This window comes from Zeus faber (assembly GCF_960531495.2).
Source record: "Zeus faber genome assembly, chromosome: 13".
NCBI lineage: Eukaryota > Metazoa > Chordata > Actinopteri > Zeiformes > Zeidae > Zeus > Zeus faber.
The window spans coordinates 4,799,965-4,826,305 of record NC_137198.1 but is presented as its reverse complement, the minus strand read 5'-3'; the positions used below and the strand labels follow the sequence as shown (position 1 = coordinate 4,826,305).

The 26,341-nt window shown below is 45.8% G+C and overlaps 2 protein-coding genes across 5 annotated transcripts; one reads left to right on the top strand and one right to left on the bottom strand.

The window, feature by feature from the left end:
- arg2 (arginase 2) lies at window positions 1-7,293 on the bottom strand. Its single transcript, XM_080012637.1, is given in 9 exon segments — window positions 1-1,064; window positions 1,983-2,119; window positions 2,361-2,465; window positions 2,869-2,963; window positions 3,133-3,285; window positions 3,287-3,293; window positions 3,556-3,730; window positions 6,745-6,817; window positions 7,012-7,293. Coding segments are annotated over 9 exon segments (1,050 nt in total). The 5' UTR covers window positions 7,126-7,293; the 3' UTR covers window positions 1-873.
- Window positions 6,143-26,080, top strand: rbm25a (RNA binding motif protein 25a). Of its 4 annotated transcripts, none has more exons than XM_080012634.1 (18): window positions 6,143-6,165; window positions 9,271-9,380; window positions 12,907-12,953; window positions 13,620-13,793; window positions 13,920-13,977; window positions 14,196-14,356; window positions 14,464-14,652; window positions 15,264-15,347; window positions 19,172-19,458; window positions 19,925-20,036; window positions 20,281-20,370; window positions 20,496-20,569; window positions 20,798-20,948; window positions 21,459-22,020; window positions 22,877-23,181; window positions 23,311-23,409; window positions 23,517-23,564; window positions 25,648-26,080. In XM_080012634.1, the coding sequence occupies exons 1-18, from the start codon at window positions 6,158-6,160 to the stop codon at window positions 25,738-25,740; spliced, it is 2,652 nt and encodes an 883-aa protein (XP_079868760.1). In that variant the 5' UTR covers window positions 6,143-6,157; the 3' UTR covers window positions 25,741-26,080. The 4 variants fall into 4 exon arrangements, with proteins under 4 accessions (XP_079868760.1, XP_079868759.1, XP_079868762.1 ...); XM_080012633.1 differs by having other exon boundaries at window positions 12,892-12,953; XM_080012636.1 differs by lacking the exon at window positions 6,143-6,165 and adding an exon at window positions 8,559-8,708.
- The last annotated feature ends 261 nt before the right edge of the window (window positions 26,081-26,341 follow it).

Genomic DNA, 26,341 nt, shown 5'->3' with positions numbered 1-26,341 from the left:
TAAATCTTTATTTCAAAGACGTTAGTCATTCAGTGGTCACATCCAGAATAAAATCTATTTACTCGTTAACAATAGATTATTTTATTTTTTTTCAAACTACCCGCCTGCTTCAGGACATGGCTCATTCAGTGGTCGCATCCAAGGCAAATTGTGATTTAGTTGTTTTTTTTTGTTGTTGTTTTCAATATATTTTAACGGAACAATGATTTTTCTCTGCCGGCGTTCCAACGGGAGCCTTGAAACAAACCAAACGCTCAACACGAATAACAGTTTTAGTAAATACTACCAAAATAGAAAAGATCAATCTAGTCAGAATGCAATAACTAAAGCTGGTTTCGAAAAAGTGCAAACACCACAACACTACGTTCAACTGGCACAGCCACATCCTCCTGTGTTTTTTGTTTTTTTTGTTTTGTTTTTTTTGTCCGTGGACACGGTTTACGATACGACTCGTCATACCTCTCAGGCAGGCTCGCTATTTTCAGAACTTGGAAACCCTGAACTAAAACAAGAATAACTTAGCATCAATATTAAAAGCACAGATTTCGGCGTCGCGCCCGGTGAAGCCTTTCGCCTCAGCAGCGGAGAGAACTTCTCCAACCTCAACAACCCCCCCCCCCCCCCCCTTTTTTATTTTTTTATTTTTAACATGGTTTTCGTAACTGAGTTTGGACCGAGAAACACCAACGCTGAAAGAAAGAGGAGGAAAAGAAAAGAACACAAAACAGCTCAACGAGGACAACATTAAAATGTCCGTTACTGTCGCGCCATCTCCACCTCCTCTGTTCAGTCCTCGCTGAGTGGTGGGCGTGTCAGTATCCCGGAATGCTCTGCGGGCAGCCGTGCGTAAAGTCCGCGGCGCCGGTCCCTCCCCTAGAGGCAGAGCTGCTCCGTGTCCTCCTTGGCGGCCGGCATCTCGTGCACGGTCACGTGCGCGCCCTCCCGCGTCTGTCCCAGCGAGGACGCGATCACGTCCACCGCCAGCGCCGCCGTGGCCTCCACCGCCTGGCGCCCGCCGCCCAGGACGGGGTTCACCTCCACCAGGTCCATGGCGGACAGCAGGCCTGGGGACGCAGCCGCGCACACACACACACACACACACACACACACACACACACACACACACAGGTAAAGAACCATAAATAGACCCTAAAACCCTGTAAATTTGGGTTCAGGTTCGTCAGACTTGCTGCCAATATACCTCGAGTCCTTTTGTAGACGACGCGTTTTTGTGACTTATCCTGTTTTTTGATTGACATTGGTTGATTTGGCTGTTGACCGAATCAGTTGTTGACAGCTACATGTACATATCTTATTTTTATCTCATTTTTAATCATGCTTGTTGTCCCTTTCTTTCCCTTCGCTTCTTTCTGCTGCCGTGACACCTGAATTTCCGGGTATTTTTTTCCTATCATCTTATGCTATCCTCATTCCTTCTGAGGTTACGGTTTGCTGTGTCTGTTTTTTCCACGCGCTGTGACGAGAACCTTGCATTCCTGGGAAAATGTCAAAATACACACACACACATACACACCCATCAGCCACAACATGAAAACCACTGACAGATGAAGTGAACATTGATCATCTGGAGGGGGAGCTACACTGTATTACATTTACATTTACATTTAGTCATTTAGCAGACGCTTTTATCCAAAGCGACTTACAATTGTTCAAACACCGACGGACGCAGCCATCAGGAGCAATTAGGGTTAAGTGTCTTGCTCAAGGACACTACAGCATGCTAGCAGGAGGAGCCTGGGATCGAACCAGCAACCTTTAGATCACTAGACCACCAGCTCTACCGCCTGAGCTTACCATCCCCTCATTAGTGTTATTAGTGGTGCTTTTAATGTTGTGGCTGATCGGTGTATCATCCTGTTGCCTTGTGACAGGACACAGATTTAAATTGTAAAGTGAGAACTGGTTCTGCTGCATTAGAGGTGTTTGGGATATTCAGGCCGAGCTCTTCCTTCCACACGCACCTGTGTTGTGGATCTCCTCGGTGAGGTAGATCCCCTCCCTGTACGTCAGACCCCCGTTCACCGGCGTCCCGGTGGACGGGGCCAGCGACGGGTCGAAGGCATCGATGTCAAAGCTTAAGTGGATCGGCCTCTGTTTCCTGTTCAAACAAAACACAGGCACCCGAATGACTCAACACTTTGTTTTATGGGTTATATTGTCATAGTATCATGAGCAAAAAGACAAGTATTAACTATTTGTTTTGCCTCTATTTCTTTCAATAAACCGCATTAGCGCAGGATTTGGCAACAAGTCCACAGGCAATCGACTTTCAATTTGATCAAGTCGAGGTGCGAGACAAATGACAAAAATAAATAAGGAAATAGATAACAGAAATAGACCTTGCCAAAAGGTGGTCCAGAGTCACCTCCATGACCCGCTGGATGCCCATTCTGTCAATGTCCCTCATGCTGAAATACTGAATCCCCAGGTTCTTCAGGATGTAGCTGAAAGAAAAAACAAGTACACAGTGTACACAGTATATCCTCGTCGGGAAATGTGGAAAACAAGAGTGGGAAGAGTCGCAAAGAAGATACTGATACAGCTTGACACACAAGCTTTCTATTCAGCTATGAAACGAGATGTAAAACTATCGAATATTGACCATGAGTGAAACGATTAATCGAATAATCGATCGGGAAAAAAACAAATAAAAAATTGCTCTCTTTTACCAAAATGTGAACGCTTGCCTCGCACCTCCTGGGTTCGGAAAACCTCGGCTGAGGATTCGCCACAGTTTCGTACCTTACTACCTTATTCTTTTAGGGAACAGATGAATCGAATAATCGACTGGCAATTGACTAATGGATTAAACCGTTAAAAAAAAAAGTAATGGTTATGGGGACTTACTGTTCGCCAGGGTCCACATCTCTCAGGCCGATGTATACGAGGTCCCTGGAGGAGAGGAACGGCTTCAACCAGGAGAATCCTGGGATGGTTGGCATCTGGATGGTTTGAAGTCGAGAATGTAAGTAAATATGGTCAAAATGTCAAACAATACGTTTCCCTGATTCACATTTTAATCATCACATTTCATCCCCTGTTTACTATTTAGAATCATGTGTGTATCGGAATCATGCGCAAAAAATGTATCAGTGATGTGACTTGCCGCACCTTGTCCTGCAGCTCTTTGACCATGAACGCCACCGACTGGCCGTGGAGGTTCCCAGAGGGCGACGATGTGGGCGTGTTGATGTCGGCGTGGGCATCCACCCAAATCAGACACAGGTCGGGACACTGCTGGGCGTGGCCCTGCACCGACCCGATGGCCAAGGCTGAACGCAGGAGAGAGAGAGAGAGAGAGAGAGAGAGAGAGAGAGAAGAGGAGAGAGAGAGAGAGAGAGAGAGAGAGAGAGAGAGAGAGAGGAGAGAGAGAGAGAGAGAAGAGAGAGAGAGAGAGAGAGAGAGAGAGAGAGAGAGAGAGAGAGAAGAGAGAGAGAGAGAGAGAGGCTTTCGTCATCCCCCGGAGGGAAACTGCCTGTGTTCGACAGGCCCTCCACCTTTAAGGATCGCGTTCGGACCCCCGCCCTCTGCTACCTGTGGTCTCCGCCCAGCATGACGGTGGTGTGGCCGGCCCCCACGGCCCCGCTCACGGCCCCTGCCAGCAGCTGGCTGGCCCTGCCCACGGTGCGGGGGTTGCGGACCTGCATGAAGGGCTCGTCCTGCTCAAGGATCTGGAAGCTCAGGTCCCCAAAGTCGTGCACCTGGTAATCTGGGAAAAATGAGGAATATAACAGTAATACGCTAGTAGGATGAAAGAATAACATTCACAATTTTTTAGATCTATTGCATATGTGCCAAATTCTCATTGTTCATCTTTATTTTTCTGGTTTATTGTTGTTGTTTTGGTTCATTTTCAGGTTTGTATTTATCATTTAACATTAGGTTTATTGTGTATTGCTTACTGTATTGTGGCGGACCAAGGGGCGCATTTATGCCGCGGCTGCAGACGGCAGCATGGCTTCCTTCCCATGGCCGCCCAGCTGCCGGGAGCACGGCGTGACCGGCCGCTGCCGCTAACCGGAAGCCGGCCAGAGGACCAGACCCGCTTCTGACCCCAGGACCCCCGTGGGATTCGCTGGGACCCCAGGCCGTTGAGGCTCCTCCCCCTGGTCAGGGTCCCTTTCGAAAGACTCGGCATGCAACGCCGGTACCCCGAGGCGGTGCCATTGCGCAGTACTACGGCCAAAAGTGCGGCGCAGGCGCTGTTTCAGGCCGTCTCCCGGATTCCGAAGGAAATCCTGAGCGACCAGGGCACTTCCTTTATGTCACGTAAACTTCACAAGTTACATGGGCGCGATGGAGGCCATGTCAGCAGTCTCCAGTGGGCAGAGACTCCTACATGTATATTTCATTTGTAGGTTTATTTATCTCGTTTATTTTTAGTTTATTTTATTGTTTATTGTTAATATTTATGTTAATTGTACATGGAAAAATGTATTCTGTTCTCCTGGTTCATGTTTAAGTTTATTGTTTATTTTTTCCAGTTTATTTTTATAGTTTATTATTAGGTTTATTTTGTACAATGTACCAAGAGCCAGTGGACCATTTTTTTCTTGTTTATTTTTTAAGGTCTGTTTTTGGGTTCATTTTTAGGCTTATATTTATTATTTATCATTATGTTTATTATATATTGCGAAAAATGTTGTTCCAGGGATTTACCGTGTGGCCCCACACAACAACACAGACTTCCTGCACTGGAAGTGCAAAAACCTACAGTGAGTAATATGCACCTGCTGCTGATGAATGGGTGGAGGGATGGATAAATGAATGGATGGGTGGATGGGGCTGGATCATTATCGGTACAAACTCGAAGTGGTACAACAAGCTCTTTCCTCCCATGAAACACCCGGGCTTCAGCCCCACGCATGTCTCCACTGGTTTGAAGGCAGAGAACCCGGCATAAATAAATAATGTGATCCGCCCGCGTCGGCCCAGATCTGGGGCTCGTCGGGCAACGCGAGACATGCCGGCGGTGCAGGGTTACGCTGCTGAACCCAGAGGAACCAACGTGACACCGTCCAAAAAGTCCTGCATGCGGCGACGCTGGAATAAGCCCACTGAATGTGCCAAAATGAAAAAAAAAAAACGTGAAAATTAAAATAAGTAAATAACAAGTTATGGCAGCAGTTCTGGAATGAAAGAATGAATAAAGAGTTGCATTGCAGGTTGAGAAGTTGAACTCCACTTGCGGACCAACTGTGTCCTAGACGCCACGGAACAAATACTTTTGTGTTGTATGCCCTGCACGCTGACAGCACAGGGTGGGGGGAAAAAAACAAAGGAAGGACAAAAATTAAAATTCAGTTTAAAAATGAATAGGAGGATGTCAAAAAATGTAGGGCAAAAAAAGAATTTGGAGGAAGAAAAAGAAAATTCTGATAAAATGTTACGTAATTACTGTACAGCACGCAAGTGCCAACGGTACCATCTAAGAATAAGTTGGTGACTCAAATCCTAACTGGGACATGTGTGTGTGCGTGTGCGTGCGTGCGTGTGGGGATGGATTACCTGGCAGAAATGACTTCAACGCGCCCTGGTCATGGTCAAACTGTTATTTTTAGGGCTGCGTGAGAATATTATTATTAGATTGTTATGCCATTATACTGTTTTTGTATTGTAATTATAATTGGAGTTATTACTGCTCTGAATACATTATTACCGTCGCAATTTACATATTTACTTTGATTTACTTTACTATGATAGTGAATAAATCCCCGGGTGTGAGGACGTGAGTTGACAGTTGTATCACGATCGTTTCAGTGGCCGGATGCTGTGGACTTTTCCACCCTGTCACGGGAGGTGGAATCTTCCAGCCACGTCCCTCCCATCGAGCGGTGCTCCTTCCTTCTCCACCCCGCGGCGAAGCCCTCGTTTTCGGGGGGAGGTGGGGGGGGTTTATGGCCCCATTGTCCACGCGCGGTTCCGGCCTCTCGTCGTCGTGTCGCGCGGTGACGTCGGCGGGTGGAAAACGATCGAACCCGCTCCGTGGCGCCGAAAAGGAGCCGTTCTTCCCGTGTCGCCCCGAGGGACGAGAGAAAAGGAGCCGCGCGATCCGGGTTCATGGTTCGGATGTCGGTGTAATTCGCCGGTGAGCGGCGGAGGACATCCCTTCTTGCGAACGGAGTCCTCCCCAAGAATGAGCAGGTGATGTCGCCCGTATTTATTTGGGCAGAATCACGCACGTGGTGTATGACAGGAAAAAAAGTAAAATACTTTCGCCCGATTCTCCCCTAAAAAAAAAAAAAACGTGTATTTTGACAAGAGACGTCTCCCTCTCTCTCTCTCTCTCTCTCTCTCACCGTGTTTTTCGTCTGCGGCTCCGCAGATCCGCTGGGGTGCCGGGGGGGGGGGGGGTGGGGGGGGACTCCAGACTCCCGAGTCTTTTATTTCTTTCTTTATTTATTTATTTTTAACGGTTCGTTCGCCGCGGACGACTCGTCCCGGCGCGCCGCGGCAGAGCACGCGGCTCCGGGCCGGGTCCGGCGCACGTGCGGCCCGGGCGCCGCCGCAACAACAACAACAACAACAACAACCACAACCACAACCACAACAACAACAACAACAACAATAACACGATCACGAATAAAGACCATCACACGGAAGCGGATGGGGGATCCAGGGCCACGCGGACAGGGGGAGGAGGGGGATCCTGCGCGGGGGAGGAGGGACCGGTCCCCCCCCCCCCCTCACTGTTACATAACAGCGCTCCCGCCCCGGACTCACCTAATTGGGACAGCCGCTCGACCAGACCCGCATCCCGGATCACTTTGGGTCCGTGTTCCACCCCTCTCCTTTTCTGTGGGTCGAGATCACCAGTTAACACCGTGAATATGGACTATTATTATTATTATTATAAAACACAGCCGCGAGTTAGAAAACGCGGGGTGATCTCCATCCCGTCAAGATGAAACAGTTCCTTAAATCAAATAAAATGAAATATAAAGTTCATTTCTTTCAAATCCTTTTAAAAGGGTAAAAAGTGTTCCTCACCTGTCCCCTGGAGAAGGGGGCTCCCAGGACCGCCACGGACTGAGCCCTGCTTTGTTGGCGGCTGTGGCCGAGTTGATTTTTGAGGAGACGGAACAAAGATCCTCTCAGAGCCATCTCGTCCCAAATAAATGGTCCAATCCAACGGAACTAAACACGAACGGATGTTTCAATGTGAGAGAGAGAGAGAGAGAGAGAGAGAGAGAGAGCGAGGGGGGAGAGAGAGAGAGAGAGAGAGAGAGAGAGGGGAGAGACGCGCCGGGCCGCTGCGCCGTGATGGATGGGCGCTCCAGACTGGGTGGCGCTTCTCCGTGGGAGGCTGCTCTTAAGCTCCGCGTCCGATTAATATTCATGAGATGATGAAACAGCCCGAGCGGTGGCCCCCTCCGTCTCCCCCCGTCCCCCCCCTCCTCGCTCTCCCTCCCTCTCCCATTTGACTGAATACGAGGCAAAATACACACAAAAGATATGTATATATAAAATAAAATTAAAAAGAACCAATCGCGGCCGGGCGAGGGTATTCCCACCGCTGCCTGGGAAATAAAACCGACAAAAGAAAGCGCTGAAATGAATATTTAACGAGGACGGCGCGTTCCGTGGGCGACACACCTCCGTTCGGACCAATAGCTGGGGGGGGGGGGGGGGGGGGGGTCCGTGGGAATAACACCCTGTTGTGGCGCGAGCTCCTGTTGACACCCGGTCCTGTCCACGCGATCCCCCAAAATAAAGGTCATTGCATTTCACGACCAGCGCCAAAAACAACCGCACAGACCTATTTTTTCTATCTATTTATTTGTTTGTTTATTTTTATTCTACGGTCAACTATGTTTACTAAACTATGTTTACTGACCAATCAGTGGGAGTTTATTATTCTGAATCTGAATCAGAAATACTTTAATAATCCCAGGGGGAAATTACTTTTGTTGCGGCTCCAAATCTACATACAACATATTTACATACAACATATAATAAGTACTAAGAAGCATATTTATATATAAATATATATATGAACATATCTATGTTATAAACATAAACATAGATTATTATTATTATTATTATTATTTGATTGTATTGCATTTAAAAAAACGCTTTGTGACTGAATTTGACCATAACAATCAATGTGATTTTGCACCAACTTCGAATATAAAAAAAAAAAAAAAGACAAACATGAATCCACCCATGACCACGTTGACTCCACTCAACCGTACGATGAGTGTTCGTGTACCAGGAACGCGACGGAAAAATAAAACCCTTGAAATTGTAATTGGGCACAGAAATACGGCAATGTTTTTGGTATTTCACGGAAACGTAACCTAACGAAAGTTGAATTAGGGCCGAACGACCTGTGTTCCAGTGTTTATTTCCCACAATAAACACTGGAAGCGTCAACTCCCAAACGGCTCCTGACTTCAAGCACCGGCTGCGGCCGCGGCCCGTGACCCTCTGTCGCCACCTAGCGGCGACGCCCCCCCCCCCCCCCCCCCCGCTCCCACAATGCACCGCGGGAAGATTAGCTCTGGCGGTGGCTAGTCCGCGTCGGCTAACGCGCAGGGGACGGACGTCGCTCTCGAGCCGTGGTGGTGTTTTGGTTTTTTTTTTTTCTTCCCTCCCTCTCCTCCCGTTGCGCGCGTTTAATGGACCCGCACTTGAACGATCTCTAATAATATTCGCCGCCGGCTCCGCGTTGTACCTTGTCCCGGGTGAGTCGAGCGCCGCGTCGGGGCTGGAGATAAAGACAGTTGGAAAAGGCCGAAGAATAGTCACTCCGGTGCTAGCGCTAGCTAAGGTGGCTAACGTTAACGTGGTGCCGGGTTTCAGCCATTAAACTAGATGGATGGATGGATAGATGGATAGATGGATGGATGGATAAATAAATAAATAGGTGGATTAATAGATGTATAAATAGATGTAGTTCGTTGTAGATCGATGGATAGAGTTCTTACTCCATAGAGTTCACACTTAATGGAGTTCATAGTGGATAGCTAGACTGCATTGTACGGCAGCGCGCATCAAAACGAATCAGTTTTGATTATAATTATAATTTTCAATATACTACAAACCTAACCATAGAAACAAGTCGGCAATGTAGACCAAACGTAAAAAAATAATAACAAACGGATGTGTCAATAAGACACAGGAATGTATTACACAATCTTCCTGCCAGACGAGCGTGCCGATTTGACAGAATGTGCATTTATGTTAATCGATAACTGAAGCTGTGTTTCTTGGTTATGTGACGACCAGCTCCTCTTCCTGTTGCAGGTCGCCTCATTCCAAGATGTCATACCCTCCTCACCTGAACCGCATCCCGCAGCTGCCCCCCAGGATCCCCCCTCCGCAGTATGCAGGCTTCCCCCCGGCCGTGCCACCAGGTAGAGCGCTGCCCGAGTTTCACAGCTAGGGAGCGAATCCTGGTTCCTCGAGGTGGAAAGGTGTATTCTGGTCTGCCCTTGAAACTTCTGTTAAACAAAAACATGACAACTTTGAGACCATTCCTATAATGGCGTCTACTAGTGGAGGACCCTTAACTTAATCTGCGCCAGGCCATGGACCCCATTTGATAGGATCTACAGTCGTATCTGGGATCGTAAACGGCATGGAATTTGGTGTTGGGTATTATTTCCCGTATATACTGTAGGTAGAGAGATAACAGCAAAATTGTGATTAAAAACAGTCTTGTGAATGACATAACGGCAAAGTTAAACTCTTAATAATTTTGCTGGGAATCACCTGGAACCTCTTGAAGGACTGCCCTGGGGGATCCCCGGACCACACATTGAGAAACACTAACCGATACCATAGCTACTCTCACCCACACCTAAAAATGATTTGTCTTATGGTTGAATCTCAGTGTGCTTTAGATAATCACACTGCAACAAAACCTATAATTCACAACTGTGCGCTTTCCGCTATAAGCAAGGCTGAGTGATCTCATTGTGCTTCTTGGTGTAATTAATTTAGTGATGCACCACTACAGCTTTGTACTGAGTACTCACGCCTGAGTGGTCATTGAATCAAATAAGAAACATTTCAGTCACAGTGGGATCATACATTTTGGAAACCCTGTGATATATTGTTTATTTGTTCAGGTTTTTATTTTATAGGTATTTATTTATTTTTCTCACAGGCATTTTTCCACCTGAAAGTGTCTGGCGCACAGCAACTGCCGAACCCACGAACAGAATGAAGTGTCGTTGGATTCGGGGCGGTTCAGGCATTTTGTTGCCCAAGTTTGATCGATGCCTCTCCGTATTTGGAGCAAGAATTAGTGAAAAACCGTCGGCAATCTACCGGAAGTAGCCGAACCAACTCACCGGGTTGGCAGGGTGGGGCGGGGTCGGCTGGGTTGGTAGAGGGTGGCGCTTTGTGACACCGTCATCCAATGTGTTATAAATGTGGAGGTTGTGGCTCCGGGGTTGCGTGCTCTGCGGTCTAGACTCCATTGGTGTGTATCGGTTGCATCACTCAGGATTTGTGCCGGATTGAGACGAGAGGGAGCCGATGCTGTGTTCCAAGGGAACTCGGAAAATTGTAACTTGTGTAGGTAGGAAGTAATGATGCGTTTTATGGGAACTCGGAAAATTGAAATTCGGCCTCGATAGGAAGTGATGCTGTATTTCACGAGAACTTGGAAAACCTGGACCCTGTGCAATGCTGTCTGCAGCTTTATATTATTAGCAGATTGACGAACACGGTTCATCGAGTTTGAAGCCACTACGTTGCAAACATCTGGTGGTTCAAGTTTGATCCAAATTGAGAGCACACATACGTAGCAGAAATGAGTGAAAAACCAACCTAATTTGACCCTGAGTATCCAGGCGTTCGTGCGTCACCGACGCGTCAACGTTCGAATACCAATGGAATAAGATGACGTTTCCAGTAAGACGCTTTATGATGTCATCATACTATTTACTATAAATGTGCAGGTTCCGATTCAGAATGTACATTGGCACTGTGTCCACTGTGTGGCATAGACTCCATCGCGCTGTAGTGGTTAGAGATTACAAACTAGGCGCGTGTCTGTGTTTATATGTTTATGTACCTTGTTACCTGGTATATGTCCGTGGATCTGTTAGATTGATATTTAATCTCTTTGGTCCCCATTACATTGCTGGATTCATAAAAAAAGAAAAAAAAAGACAAACATGAATCCACAGAAACACATGACCACGTTGAGTCCACTCAACTGTACGAGTGAGTGTTCATGTACCAGGAACGCGACGGAAAAATAAAACCCTTGAAATTGTAATTAGGCACAGAAATACGGCAATGTTTTTCGTATTTCATGGAAACGTAGCCTATCGAAACTTGAATTAGGGCTGAACGATTTGGGGAAAATAATGGAATTCAGATTTTTTTTAGACCAATATTGCAATTGCGATTTAGTATGCGATTTAAAAAAAAAAAAAAAAAAAAATTATTTCATCTTCTGTATAAATCGGGGACAGCTTTATGCTCATTACATAAAAAAAAAAGGTAAAAAAATACAAACAGACAGCATGTTCTGGAAGAGGCCCAGTCCGGACTCTGCAGGTGTTCCGGGCTCCGCTAGCAGCACCCACAGCGCACCACGGCCTGGGCCAGAGCACCCACCCTCACCGGGCGAGCGTGGAGGTTCTGTTAAAACTATCACTATAGGTGGGTGGGGGGTAAGAGAGTCATGGAGAAAGTGTCCCTGTTACACACTCTTTCTTTCTATAAGGAGACGTCAAATAAAAAAAATGTTCTGGCGCGCCGACCGCGGGCACCCACCGCTTGCGCGCACATCTCGGTACCGTCAGTGAGGGACATGGATCGCAGCCTCTCCGCTCCCTCAGTGCTATTGGTCACATTGTGTAACATTGGAAAAAAAGCTTTTTAAAACGTAAAAAAAAATTAAGGCTTTGCAATTTAACAATTACGTTCTATTAAATTGCGGTGTCAGTGTGAATTAGATTAGTCGTTCAGCCCTAAATTTAATCCAAGGAATGAAGTCACCACTTAAATTGCGTAAATTCGACTACCTTCGTTAACCACCGTAAATACGTCGCTTCAAACAGCCAATCGTACGGCAGAGAAACAACCATGTGACACAAACAGCCAACCGTACAGCAGAGAGACAACCATATGACACCAAGCGTCTAATCTTACAGCAGGAGCGCCGATGCTTCCTCTGCTCTCTCCCCGGTCGGAAGCACACAACGGGGATGAGGCCCCCTGTAGCTGACGAGGCGGGTCTTCCTTAAATGTTAACTTGAACTCGAACTTTCGCTCCTCCCAACCCGAGACGTGCGCGGGCCCATCCCTGCAAACGGAGAGCGATTAAAGAAAGAGTCCGCGGTAGGAGAGAGTCCCTCGGCCCGCTCTAAACGTCCCCACATATAATAACAGGGCGCAGACTCGGGAACCTCAGAAACCTGTAATACGTGTCTCACGCGACTAAACTGGACCCCCGTGTATTGCTGCCTGCAGCTATATTTATAATTATTATTATTATTATTATTATTATCATCAATTATTGATTCATTCACTGATTTGTTACACGCGTCATGTTACATTTTCTCACCCAATAGTCTGTGGATCCAGAACTTCCATGTTTACCGGAATTTTTTTTTTTTAAGTAAAATATTGAAGGAAGATGAGAGCTGGACATTTTTATTATTTTATTATCGCCCCGAACAAAACATTTAGTCCAATGCTCAGGAAATTGAGGCCATTGACAACGCTTTTCACAAGTCTGACAAGGCACAACATCCTCAACAACAAAGTCATAATTTTGGAACGTGTTTTAGGAAAGCCCTTTTAAATCACTTGTTTGTTGTGAACAACAATCAAAACAAAGTCATGTTGTGTTTTGTATTGGACATTGAAAAAATGTAACAGTATTTTTGTCAAATCTTTTAGCTTTTCCTCTTTCAGGAACCCCGATGATTCCAGTCCACATGGGCATCATGGCCACACCCCCCGTGAGTTACACACCATCCTCCTACGTCTGTGGATCACTCTAATGCATAACTGTTTATTTAGCCGGGTTTTTGCCAAGAGTCCAGGGAATGTTTCTTTGCACGCATCTGTTCAGTTCTGGTATTCCATTAACTGTGATTCATTGAGAAACGAGGATATGTTTACATTTGTTAGATAACGCAGGCTCCTTTAAAGTACATCATATTGTGAAACCAGGTACTCGCAAGCGGTGAAGAGTGCAGCGGTAGCCTTGGGATGTCGAAAAACTATTTAAAGCAGGCTTAAAAATATATGTGTGTGTGTGTATGTATGTATGTATGTATATATATATATATATATATATATATATATATATATATATATATATATATATATATATATATATATATATATGTGGTGTATGTGTATATATATATGTGGTGTATGTGTATATATATACACACACACACACACACACACACAGTGTAGAATTAGCGTCTCTATGATGTGCTGATGATTCCGTCGTCTTCTTAGTGCTGATGATTGTGCACTTAGGCTGCTGTAAATCCCACATTTTCCCCGAGGCGATCAATGAAGTGCAATTTAATTCCATCTTAACTTTAGTCTTTTTAAAATCGATCTACATTGTGTTCTCGCTTATACTCAGGGTATCCTCTACCTTTCCTCAGGTCCTCGTACCGACCACAGTCTCCATGGCACAGAAGCCGACGCTCCCAAAGAAAGATCTGGGTGTGTTGCGAGCCAAGGAGGCGGAGGAGAGCAGTGGCGGACCCACCACCACCGTGTTCGTGGGAAACATCTCTGAGAAGGCCTCGGACATGTTGGTCAGACAGCTGCTAGCGGTGAGAGTCCACACTCTGCTGCTACCAGGCAGACCAGACGTTCAAGGACAGTTTCTAAACCTTTTTATTTTAATTTGCGCTCTAATATCAGATCTGATAATCATTTTCATCTGGGTCTTTCTGCAGAAATGTGGTATTGTTCTCAGCTGGAAGAGGGTCCAGGGGGCTTCTGGGAAACTTCAAGGTAAAAAAAAAAAAAAAAAAAAGAAAACATAAAAAATGTCTCCTTCATCATCTTGTAAGATAAACAAAGGATAGAATAGGATAGAAAGCCAGCACCAGAGGAAAGCAGCTCAGCTCTGAGCATGTTGAGAAGATCCTAGTGGAGATGGAGTGTCCGGGAGGATGCTAAAGAGGTTGCCCCTCGGCGTTCTAACGTTGTGCCCTTTCTCTCGCTCGAAGCTTTCGGCTTCTGCGAGTACAAGGAGCCCGAGTCAACCCTGCGGGCGCTTCGGCTGCTGCACGAGCTGTTGCTAGGTGACAAGAAGCTGCTGGTCAAGGTGGATGCCAAGACGAAGGCCCAACTCGACGAGTGGAAGGCCAAGAAGAAGAGCACCAACGGGGTGCGTTCTCCTCCTCCCCCCCCACACGGCGAGATGATCTCAGCTTCCCGAAAAGCTGGGTGTGAATTGAACTTTATTTCCCTCGTGCCCCCCCCCCCCCCCGATAGGGAGCCGGCAGCGGCACCAAGGACGAGGACGACGACGAGGTGCTTGACGAGGAGACGCAGCGGCGCGACCAAGTGGTAAAGGGGGCGATCGACGGCCTGATCAGAGAGTACGCCAGCGAGCTCAATGCCCCCTCGCAGGACTCGGACGGACACCCTCGCAACAAAAAGAGGAAGGAGAAAAAAGAGGAGGTACGGAGGAGGCGTGGGCTCTCTTTCTAAAGCGTCTCCACACAACAGATATATAATCCCTTTACTCCTCTGTGTTTAATTCAAACCACTTTTGTTTTTTTAAGCAACTCTCATCTCTGTGGTCGGCTTCCGTTAAATATTTAGAAAAAACACTGGTTATATCACCGTAGACTCTGTAACAATTTAGTTAGTACATAGTAATAATTCATACATATAATCCCAATACCAATAATTTGTCCTGTGAAGAGAATATTTTTACACATTTTTATAGATTTGACTATTTGTGTTCTGTAGTTTTATGGCTGTGTATATTTAGCAATTTATTTTTATTTATTTTTCATTTATATATTATGACATCTTGCAGGAGATGCTTTTGTCCAAAACAACTTACAATAAGTACATTTAGTCACAGTATCAAACTAAATGTATATCACAGTCCCAGCCAGCTCAACATTCAGACGTCAGCCCCGATCCTCACCACTACAAATTCCTTGTCTATGAAAACGTAGAAAGTCGTCATCTCATCAGTTTGCGATGTCGATATCTTCATTTTCACATCGCGGAGAATATAAATATGTCCTTCAGCCCTGATGTTCTCTTTGTGTTTTCAGGAGGACATCAACGCCATCGAGATGGAGGACGACAAGAGAGACCTGATTTCCAGAGAGATCAGTAAATTCCGTGACACGCACAAGGTAGTCTTTTCAAACTTCTCTGCCTTTCTTCTACGCTAGGTTTTGGAGAACAAAAAAACATACTTCACATTGTCGTAGATTCCACATCCCCGGCAGCCGTGGGAGCCGCAGTTAAAAGCTATACATATGGAATGTCATTTCCCTCATACACTATTCTCAGTAAATGTCAAAAGATTTTCTTGAAACATTGCCTATTCATATATGGATTAGTGTTCTATACAAAGAGAAGGATTGGTATCCATCCAAAAATGTATCTTTTCTTTTTAGAACCTCAAAATTGATGGCTGTATGCAAACAAAGTCAAAAACATTCAGATTATTCACTACGCTTAATACTCATCTGACAAGGAAAGTTTCACCGCAGCACTAGCTACATTCGTCACACTAAGTGCATGGACGTAATGTAAAATTCCCTTTTTTTTAAGCTAATCTATTGATTAAACCCCACCAATATGGTAGAGTTCATTTGGTGACTAAAGCAAGATGAATCTCAGAGCTTTGGAAAAGGTTGCGAGGATAGGATGTAAGTATGAGCTTTCATTTCTTATTTACATATCTCGGGCGCTCCCTTCTGCAGGGCTTGCAAAGGAGCAACGGGCTTCCGGGGAAATTGCATCTCCCCACATTCTGAATTCAGAATATCAATGTTGTTGGAATTACTTGAAATTTTGAACAAAGCCCTAAATGGTCTTAACACTTATCCTTTGTCCGTATGACGCAAAAGACGCGTCAGAATTGGCCTTGACGGAGCTCAGCGAACCTTTGCGGGTCCTCAAATGAGAATTTGTGTTTTTGAGGAATAACCGTTCTCACACACACACACACACACACACACACACTGAGAGACTGAATAGTGCTCTAACCGCTGCAGTGGTGTAAACTGCAGCCTGTAGCTCTGCTGAAGCAGGGAGCGCCCACCCACAGCACTCTGCGATCTGAAGACTCTCTGAGGTGAGGCCTTTCCTTCCCTCTCTGTCTGGCCTTTTCTTCTTCTGTCCCTCCATCTTTTATCTATCTATTTATTTATTTATTCAGTGTAAAAAAAAAAAAATGTCCCCACTCCTTCCACCTGTGTGTCTGGTGGTATCACTTAAATGAATATGGTGTGGAAGGAAGTATTGATCTGATGGCCGAGAAACAAATATTTGGGGTGAATTTGGCTGAAGCACATCACCGAATCTGGTGACAAATTCTGTGTTGTTTTCCGTTGTGGGAGAGAATTTTAGAAAGAGGTAAGTGAGGACAGACAAAATCAGACTGACGACCAGCTCATAAGCCACGGTAGAATCACATTATATTGTGTGTTAATTTCAAGTACCAGGTGGGTAAGGAACGTGTCCTAAATTGGGGGGGGGGATAAATTAATGTCACCTCATTGAACCACATCGACCAGGCACATTAGAAAGGATAATACACGTTATTGGCTAGTTCTTTAAAAATATTACCGTAGGAGTGTATTATGTTCTCTAGTTTTGAATCCCTTCACCTCTTTATTTCTTTCCTGCCTTTGTTTGTGTCCTTCACTTACGAGGTGTTAGAGCCACATTCCATCACATCAAAATGAAGGTTATGCGATCAGAGCACAGATTATCACGTTAATATGGTTTCCAGTCGCTGCAAGCGAGTACATTAACCGCTCCGGGTGGAGGAAATAGGAGACAGTGGAAATGTGGGCTCTAACTCTCGAGTTTTACGTTGTTTTGTTTGGGTTCCCGAGGCCAAATAGAGACCAGAAGACAACCTGTGGGTAAGACTGCTTCTATCATTACTAAAATGTCCTTTTGTGCAATACAGAAAAAATACGGTTTCAGAGGTTGCCATGAGCGCAGATGTGAAAACCGGTTGCTTCTGATGTTCATGTGGATGAAATGTGCATAGAGAATAATGCTTGGTTGCGGGACATTTGTCTTGGACTGTTGTCTTCACGTTTGCCCTGCTTTTCCTCCCAGAAGTAGCCAGTAGGATGTAGGGGGAGAGAAGCGCTGAAACCGTAGTTCATCACCTGTAAGTTCCACAACACTAGTCTGAAAAGGATCCATCAAGCTTGTGACAAATCTCTGCAGCCGACTCATGAGGAGGCCTATTTAGAAAAACGCTTCAGACCCTGAATGCACTGAACGCTGTTTCGGGGGGGTGTTAAGGTGGAATTAGTCGATTTAATGACGAGTAAAACAGAACAAGCTATCGCTCTTTTTCAGAATGTAAAGGTGGCAAAAGGCCTTTCTAGAGTAGAATCCTTTTCATGCCGTTACGGTCTCTTGCCTACAAATTTGATTTCAAATCCGTATATATATATATTTTTGGTTTATTCAGACATTAGTGTCTCCGAATTAAATTTAATCGACATCCAAGAGACTTGGAATACACGCGAGGAAACAGTTTAAGTGCCCGTTTTAAAAACAACAACAGTATCGGTAGCCGCCCTGTAATCTGCAGCTCCACGTCCTGGCAGAGCGGACGCTGTCTGTCTGTCTCGTTCTGCCACCGTGTAAAAGTGCTTCCATCGGAGCTTGCACTCGTTCCCCGAATCTGGCCTTTATAAAGCACATTGGCCCTGATTATATAATTCACTTAGCAGGGCCCTCTGCCATGTTAAGCTCCTGCTTGCTGTAATCCACTTGGCGCCCTTAAGATCAGCACCATAATATCCTGGTTTGATCTGGCCTAAGTATAGAGTCAGGATGATCTGAGCCCCGTTGACCTAAAAAAGCTCATGGAAATGACATCCGTACCTAATTTTACATTTATATGGTTCTAGTGAATCTAGTGAAGCCCCTAACCGCCCTCCTCTACTTGCTGAGCAATTTGACAAACTCGGCATAAAATCTTTTTATTTTAGTGCTTGCTTAACTTACTGAACGGTTGCACGGTCAAACAGTTTTTATTTTATAAAGTAGCCGCCGCGTCTGTTCTATTTTCCTCTTTAGTGCCTATTTATCAGCGAGTTGATGGACATGAAACCTGATGGGTAAATATTTGCCCACAGCAGAGTTTTTATCAGGACGGCAACATATTACATCAGAGTATAATCTCAGATCACCGTGGTGACGGCAGAGGATGACTTGTCCTGTTTACTATTTGGGCAAATGCGTTCAATACTTGTGCGTGTGTGCGTGCGTGTGTGTGAGTGTTCTTAATGGTGGCAGTGAATACTGGTGCCGTGACAGAATATTAATGTTTTATATCCACAGGTTGGAGTGCACCGTAAATCCCCACCAGACTTTTACCCTGTTAGCTGCCAAAATTACCTTTTTTCAAAGGGATAGAACCTCCGACAAGCGAGGGTTTTAACTTCTAGATCCAGCAGCCAGACCATAAACGTAACTGCTTTTTATTTTATTTTTTAATCTTCTGGCTGGTGTAAATGCCTTTTTTTCCCCTCTTCCAGTGTATTACAGACAAGATAAACTGCTCCTATTAGAACTAATTACCCGTCTTCCAACAAAAGGTGTTAGCAGTAGTGGTAGATGTAGCGTGCATTGAGCAGCTTCCTTCTTACAAACTGCTCAAACACCAGGTCCCTCCTCCGTGGAGAAACCAACAATGACCAACGACCAGCGACATTTTTCTTGGGCCGCTCTTCGTCCACTGGCTGCCCTCGTCCAGACACTGAGTTCCATCAGTATGTGAGCATGGCTGGCCCAGGGACCGTATTTCACTTCTCTTTATCTGGTTGTGTTTTTATTCTGCACATTCAACAAGTTTATGTGTTGTTAGCCTCCCCCCCCCACCCAACCCCCCTTCCACTCTGCTCAAATTCTGTTTCTGAGCGTTTTCAGCGGCGTGACGCCTTGTCCTTGTCTTCTTCCTGTTGGGCCCCTGCAGAAGCTGGAGGAGGAGAAGGGCAAGAAGGAGAAGGAGCGCCTGGAGCTGGAGAAGGAGAGGAGGGAGCGCGACAAGGAGAGGGAGCGGGAGAGGGAGCGCCGCGACCGCGAGAAGGAGAAGGAGCGCGAGCGCGAGAGGGAGCGGGACAAGGAGCGCGAGAGGGACCGCGACCGGGACCGCGACCGCGACCGAGAGCGGGAGCGGGAGAGAGAGAGGACCAAGGAGCGAGAGAGGGAGCGCGAAAGGGACCGGAGCCGCGACGTCAGCGAGGACCGCAGCCGGTCGAGGTGGGTGAGGCAAAGGAGGAAACACTTTGATACTGAAAAACTGTTTTAATGCGGTCTGAAATGTCATGCTGTCGATTGAAGGAACTCCGGAGTAAAGAGTTTTGTTGGTCCGATCTAGTGAATCTAACCACAACCACAACAGTCTGGACTTTACGCAGATTTATTTTTCCCCAGAATGTTTGTCAACAAATTAAAGTTAAGTTAAAGCTTAACTTATAAAAGATATTCTTCTTCGAGCAACGCAACATTTTACACACAGCAAGAATTTGGCATCTAATTCATAGGTTAAATCTCAACTTAAGCCATCGAGAAAAAACCCTAATCAAACAGAGAAACAAATAAAACATGCCCTTCATCACCGGTGAGCGGACCTATTTTCAAAGGCGATAAATCAAATCTAAACGGATAAATCAACACTGTTGTTCATCTGTTGGTGAAATATAAAATTTGTTCGGCGCTCCTGCAGAGAGAGGACCAGAGACGATAAGAAACGAGACCGCGAGGAAGATGAGGAGGACGTGTACGAGCGCCGAAGGCTGGAGAGGAGGCTGCGTGACAAGGAGGCCGCTTACCAGCAGGTGGCGTCCCCTCCTCCCACTCTTATGTTTTAATTGTTGATACTTTTATTGACACTTGTGACCGATTAAAATGAATATGGCGGAGTCTGCCATGTTTCTACAGGAGCCCAGAAAGAACAAACCAAACTCTGGCTCGAGGTTCAGTTGGTGGAAATCCACAACCTCGCCCCTAGATGCCACTGATGTTCCACACTGGTCCTTTAATTGGTTTGGTTTTTAATTTGGTATTTCACGTGTTCTACAGCGCCTGAAAAACTGGGAGATCCGTGAGAGGAAGAAGGGACGCGACTACAGCAAAGAAGCTGAGCGAGAGGACGAGCGGAGACGTGAAACGGTAAAAAGAGAAAATACACATCCGGCGTAGAGCTGTCACAATTATTAAATAATCACCACATTGTGAATATTTGACTAGACTGCGGCCATAAAATATACTCGTACTGAAGCCATTTTTTATTACAGATGAAAGAGGCCAAAAGACTGAAAGAGTTCCTTGAAGATTACGATGACGATAGAGATGATCCAAAGTACTACAGGTACAGGTTTTGTTTACTTATCAATATTTTTTGCATCCATCTTTGAATATAAAAAAATAGAAGTTCCTTTTTTAAAATACATATTCATATAATACCCCCCACCTATGTCACTCATTTGTCTTGAATCTGTCCCTAAAATGATACTGCCTCAAGTGAAGACAGCTGTCTGGTCACCAGTTGACTTTATTCTGAGTCAATTTGTTTTCCCTCTCTCCATCCGGCCACCAGGGGCAGCGCTCTGCAGAAGCGGCTCCGCGACAGAGAGAAGGAGACGGAGCTGGACGAGCGGGACCGCAAGAGGGAGAAGGAGGAGTTGGAGGAGATCCGACAGAGGCTCCTCGCTGAGGGACACCCGGACCCCGATGCCGAGCTGCAGAGGGTCAGTGCTCCCACTGCGAGTCAGGGTCTCGCTCTGTTGTTTTGAAAGGCTTACAAGGCAGCTCTCTGCCATCTTGTCCTACATCTGTCTTTTTCAAATGTACAGAGATGATGTATACTCTGGAACCTAACGAGTACAATTGTGGAACGCCACACTACCATAGTGTTTTCGTGTCAGGCTGTCAAGTCCTTAATAATTAAATTTGGTTTGACAAATATTAGGCTCCTGATTTAGATTTCTTTTTTTGAGGACTTAATTTTAACATAAACATTTTGTCTGCTTTTATTTATCCATATAATTCTGTTTGTTAAAATGTGTTGTTCTGCATCGGAGTCAACATTTCTGATGCTATTAAGCCGTAAGCCTACCCCTTAACCATAATACTTACCTTGTACTCACCTGTAGAGAGAAACCCAAGTCCTTATGCTAAAGTTCTGTTGGAAAAAAAAAACTCTGACGCATGCATATAGTGTCCGTCTCTGCTTTTAAACATCCTTTGTGTTTGGTCAGATGGAAGAGGAGGCCGAGCGCCGGCGGCAGCCTCCCCTGAAGCTGGAGCCCGAGGAGGAGGTTCCCCCGGAGAAGTCCCACAAGGAGCGGGAACGAGAGCGCGATCGCGACCGTGAGCGGGAACGTGAGCGGGAACGTGAGCGGGAGCGCGAGCGGGAACGTGAGCGGGAGCGCGAGCGGGAACGTGAGCGCGAGCGCGAGCGGGAGCGCCACCGAGACAGTGACAGGGACAGGGAGAGGGAGCGGGAGAGGAGGAGCTCGGGGAAGCCAGCGGAGCCCGCGCCCCGCGCCCCCCCGCCCCACTCCGAGGAAGACGATGTGGAGGAAGGTGAGGAGGAGGACTACCAGGACGGCGAGGACTCCCAGGAGAGCAAGCCCAGCCTGAAGCCCACGCTGCGGCCCATCACCAGCGCTCCCTCCGTGTCTTCGGCCAGCGGCAACGCCACGCCCAACACGCCCGGCAACGAGTCGCCCTGCGGCATCATCATTCCGGGCGAGAACTCCCCCGAAATCCAGCCTCCTGAGGAACACCGGCCCAAGATTGGCCTCAGCCTTAAGCTCGGTGAGTGGGAATAACACGCTTCATTTCAAACAGATTTAGTTTTGTTGTTTTCTCGCATAGATGTTCAATGTAACTGCCAACATGAACATGGAGTGTCATACATCAGACATCAAATTTGTATTGATTACACATTTCAAGATTAAAGAGGCTAATTCGTGACATACATAGACATACTTTCATACATATAGGCAGTGAAATGTCGTTGCAATGCACCCGGAGATTATGCACAATAGTTACTACACCGAACATAATAGCTAAACTAACTCCTACCTAGCAACTAACTGATTCCTAAAACCGAATACAGTTATTGAATAGAATAATACTAATAAAATATAATAAAAATAAAACAAGACTCACAAAGATAATACAAAGTGGGGGTACAAAACAGAAGGGAATAGAGTGATGTATATATGGGATAGGCCATTTTTATATACAGCATGCATATAGGAGCTTAATGCATTGCTGTTGGTTTTCCCCCAAACTATTGGCTTATTATATCATTGTAACAACGGATAAGAAAGACCGAGACGGGGGAGGTGGTCGATCCGTGTTGCTTCGTTTCTCTTATCTTTTGTGGGTTGTCTGCTCACCAAAAATTTGAAAAGTTGAACTTAAACCTTCTTTAAAACAAACGGTTCACAAAAACGGCATCCGACGGCGGTATTTAATACTGGCTTTTTCGGCTCGTAAGCTGCTTCATCCTTTTCCATAGAGATTAAACGAGTCACTTTCCTGAGCTTTACAAGCCAAACACAACAAGTGGGTTATAGATTATTTAACATTCAGTGAGTTGTCACAATCCGTGAGGTGGGTTACAATACATTGCTGAAATAATGTTTATTTTTCTTCCCTCCAGGTGCCACCAACAGTCCCAGTCAGCCCAACGCCGCCAAGCGAAAGAAGCTGGCGACGGTGGAGAGCGTTTTCAACAAGTTCGACGAGGAGGAGGCGGACGAGCAGCCGCGCAAGCGCAAGCTGGTGCCGCTGGACTACGGCGACGACGACAAGAGTCTGGGCCTGGATGGCGCCGAGCTCACGGGCGCCAAAGGAAGCGTCAACACGGAGGAGAAACGAAAGCACATCAAGAGCCTCATCGAGAAGATCCCCACGGCCCGACCCGAGCTGTTCTCCTACCCGCTGGACTGGTCCATGGTGGACACAGTGAGTACCTTGATTTTGTTTGAGGATTTCGTTTTGAGGGATTGGCGTGCTGCTTTTATGCCGTGCTGGTTTTGTAAATGAATCAAAATGTGAAAATCACACGCCGTGTTTACATTCACCTTTCTGCAGATACTGATGGATCGCAGAATCAGGCCGTGGATCAATAAGAAGATTATTGAATATATTGGCGAGGAGGAAGCCACTCTGGTGGATTTCGTCTGCTCCAAGGTGGGTGTTGGTTTTTCCTGCGCTCGGTGGATCCACGTGGGCTCCAATACAGTTACACAACAGGACCCTGAGCTCTCTGATAACTTTTTTTATTTTTAATTCCTTAGGTGATGGCGCACAGCACGCCCCAGGGGATTCTGGATGATGTTGCTATGGTGAGTGGAACCTGCTTAAATATAAATCGTCATTAATTCACATTGTTGGTCTACTGTCATCCTGACCGCTTGAATGAACCAAACCAGGAACTGAACTCAAACGTTGTCGAACTGTTAAAGCTTCAACACGTGACACATTGTATTATAGTTATGTCCGATAAGGAAATCTATATTTCCCGATTGATCATCTCTGCTGTGCTCAGGTAGTTTTAAACTGTGCTTAAAATACGGTTTGAACACGGTTGAAAGTACAGGACAAGGCAGAGACTCTGAGTCTCAATACTCATGGACACATGAGCCCTTTTTGGATAATAACGAGGAGGTTCAGCTTCATTGCGGCGGCTAAACAAACCGCTAAGCCTAAATTAAGTTGACAAGTGTTTCAAGGGTTAGGGAGTGGTAACTTAAAGGAGAAAAAATGGGGATGGAGGTTCTTCTCTTATTTCCCAGTGAAACTGAAGAGCCCTGCTTGGAGTCCCTTTCGTCTTTCCAGAGTTCAGAGTTGGTATAACTTTACAACGCTGTGGCAGTTTCGCCACCAAGTGGCGTTTTCAGAGGCCTCCAGCACAGAGACACAGAAGACGATGGGTCGTAGACACTGCTTTATTGTAGAGTGTAGGCTAGGTGGAACAAGTCAGGAGCAGATAGAACATGTCATGACACTTGTCTCCTGTCCCGAGTGTGTGTGAGGATGGGGGTTTTAACCTGTTGCTCGTTAGCCCAACCACCGAGCAACAGGTATGCAGCCACTCTGACCCAGTCACCTAGATCCAGGTCAGTTTGTGGCGGCTCAAACCATCCCATCCCCACATCAAGCTCTGTCAGGACGAACCCTCATACGATTAAATGTGCTTGTGAATAAAAATAGCTGTGTCCCAGTCTGAACTCCACACTGGGCTCAACCATCCTGAGGTGGGAAAGTGTCTCCATTACAGCAGAATCGCTGAAATGAATTGCAAAACCCGACGTGGCCTTTTTGCCGGGATCAGACTACACAATATTTTTGTGTTTGGCGATGGGCACCGTGTCACATGAGGGGTTTCATAGTGCCATAAGTTCTTGCCGTGTCTTGGCCGGGAGACTGACAACACTACACGTATGACCCCGACCAATCATGCGACCTTGTGCGAGTTCATAGGTCGTCGGGGGGGAGGATTAAGAATTTGTCAGCCATGTCTATCGAAGCGCTACGTGTGACGCGGTCGGTCTTTTGTTCCGAAAAGAAACGATTGTGGAGCCGTCCCTGGGTGTCACCAAGAGGACAGTATGGGCTGTCTATCCTTGTAAGAGAACTTCAGGTCACAAATTAACATGTTCCCTCTGGACTCATGGTATGTCATGGTACGCACTCGAGGAAACGCCCAGAAAGGAGGGGTATTGTTGCCGTCGTAGTTGTCAAACTTGCCAGGGGAATAAAATAAAATCGGACATGCCAGACTTTTCGTTGGGGTGTCGTGACATAGTTGATGTTCGATTCTGTCAGAGCCCATCGCCCATTTGTCGTTCCCGACGTTCATATTCGGGCCTGATGCTGGAAATTGTCGCCGCCGACAAAATCATGTCAAAATCTGGCTGAATTTGTGTAGTCTGATCCCAGCATTAGGGAGATATGGCTTGAAAAAAACGTTTCATAGGTCTACGTAATAAAATTCTCCTTATAACAAAGCTGTTAAAACTGCACTAAAGGACGTGGAATTTCATGTTACATGCAGGATATTTTTGCAAATAGCAGTGTCATTTATAAATGCATTCTTGGAGCGTACCTCTACTCCTACTGTTAATGTTCTTAATATTTTATTATGTTGTAATGTCTGACATTGTCCTGTCTCACACTGTTTGGATTTATTTTATCTTTTCATTTAATACTATTTATTATTATTAAATAATTGTGATTTAGTCATTTTATTGGTTTTTCATTAAAACGCATAAATTATCGTGATGTTTTAATAATTGGTGCTTTTTACCTCTTGTCGCCCACATTGTTCCAAGTGCTTTACAAATAAAGACAATGATAATTACTACATTGATTTAATTGCCTGTTAAATTCAAGGAAGCGAATAACAACCGATGTGTGGGCCCGCAGGTTCTAGATGAAGAAGCGGAAGTCTTCATTGTCAAAATGTGGAGGCTGTTAATATATGAAACGGAGGCCAAGAAGATCGGCCTGGTGAAATAGAAGAGCACAACTCCCGAAAAAGCAGAGGGCCAGAGTTTCCTTCCTTGTTCGTCCGTGGACGATGCCTCCTCGGCCCCTGATCTCCCACCCACGAGACTGTACCCCAGCCCCCTCCATTCCATGGCCAAGGAGCTTGGAGCTCTGTTCAAGGACGCGTTCGATCGAGCTTTACTGCATGATGTATTTTTTTTTTTTTTTTTTTTTTTTTTTTTTTTTGGGTTTTGTTTTTGTTGTATTGGAGGCAGAAAGCCAGAATTGTATTTTACCGCCGACGTGTCGGACACGTTCTGCTTTAATTTACTGTTGTCATGTTGAGGCACTGTTCCGTTGTGTGAACTAATAAACGATTTTTAGAAAACTCCGTCTTTGATTCCCATTCCCAGATAATATGTTAAAATATCGAGTGACAGGTCAACCACCTGCCTGTTAGTTATTATTATTGTTATTATTATTATTTCGGAGATAACAGGATAATTGTCACCAGAAGTCCAGTTACTTCAGTCTATATACGCTTCCTTTGTGGGTTTTACTTTAGTTGTGTTTGTTTGTAACTGATCTGCACGTCACTGCACGTCACGTCATTTTGGCAGCAGATGAAAAG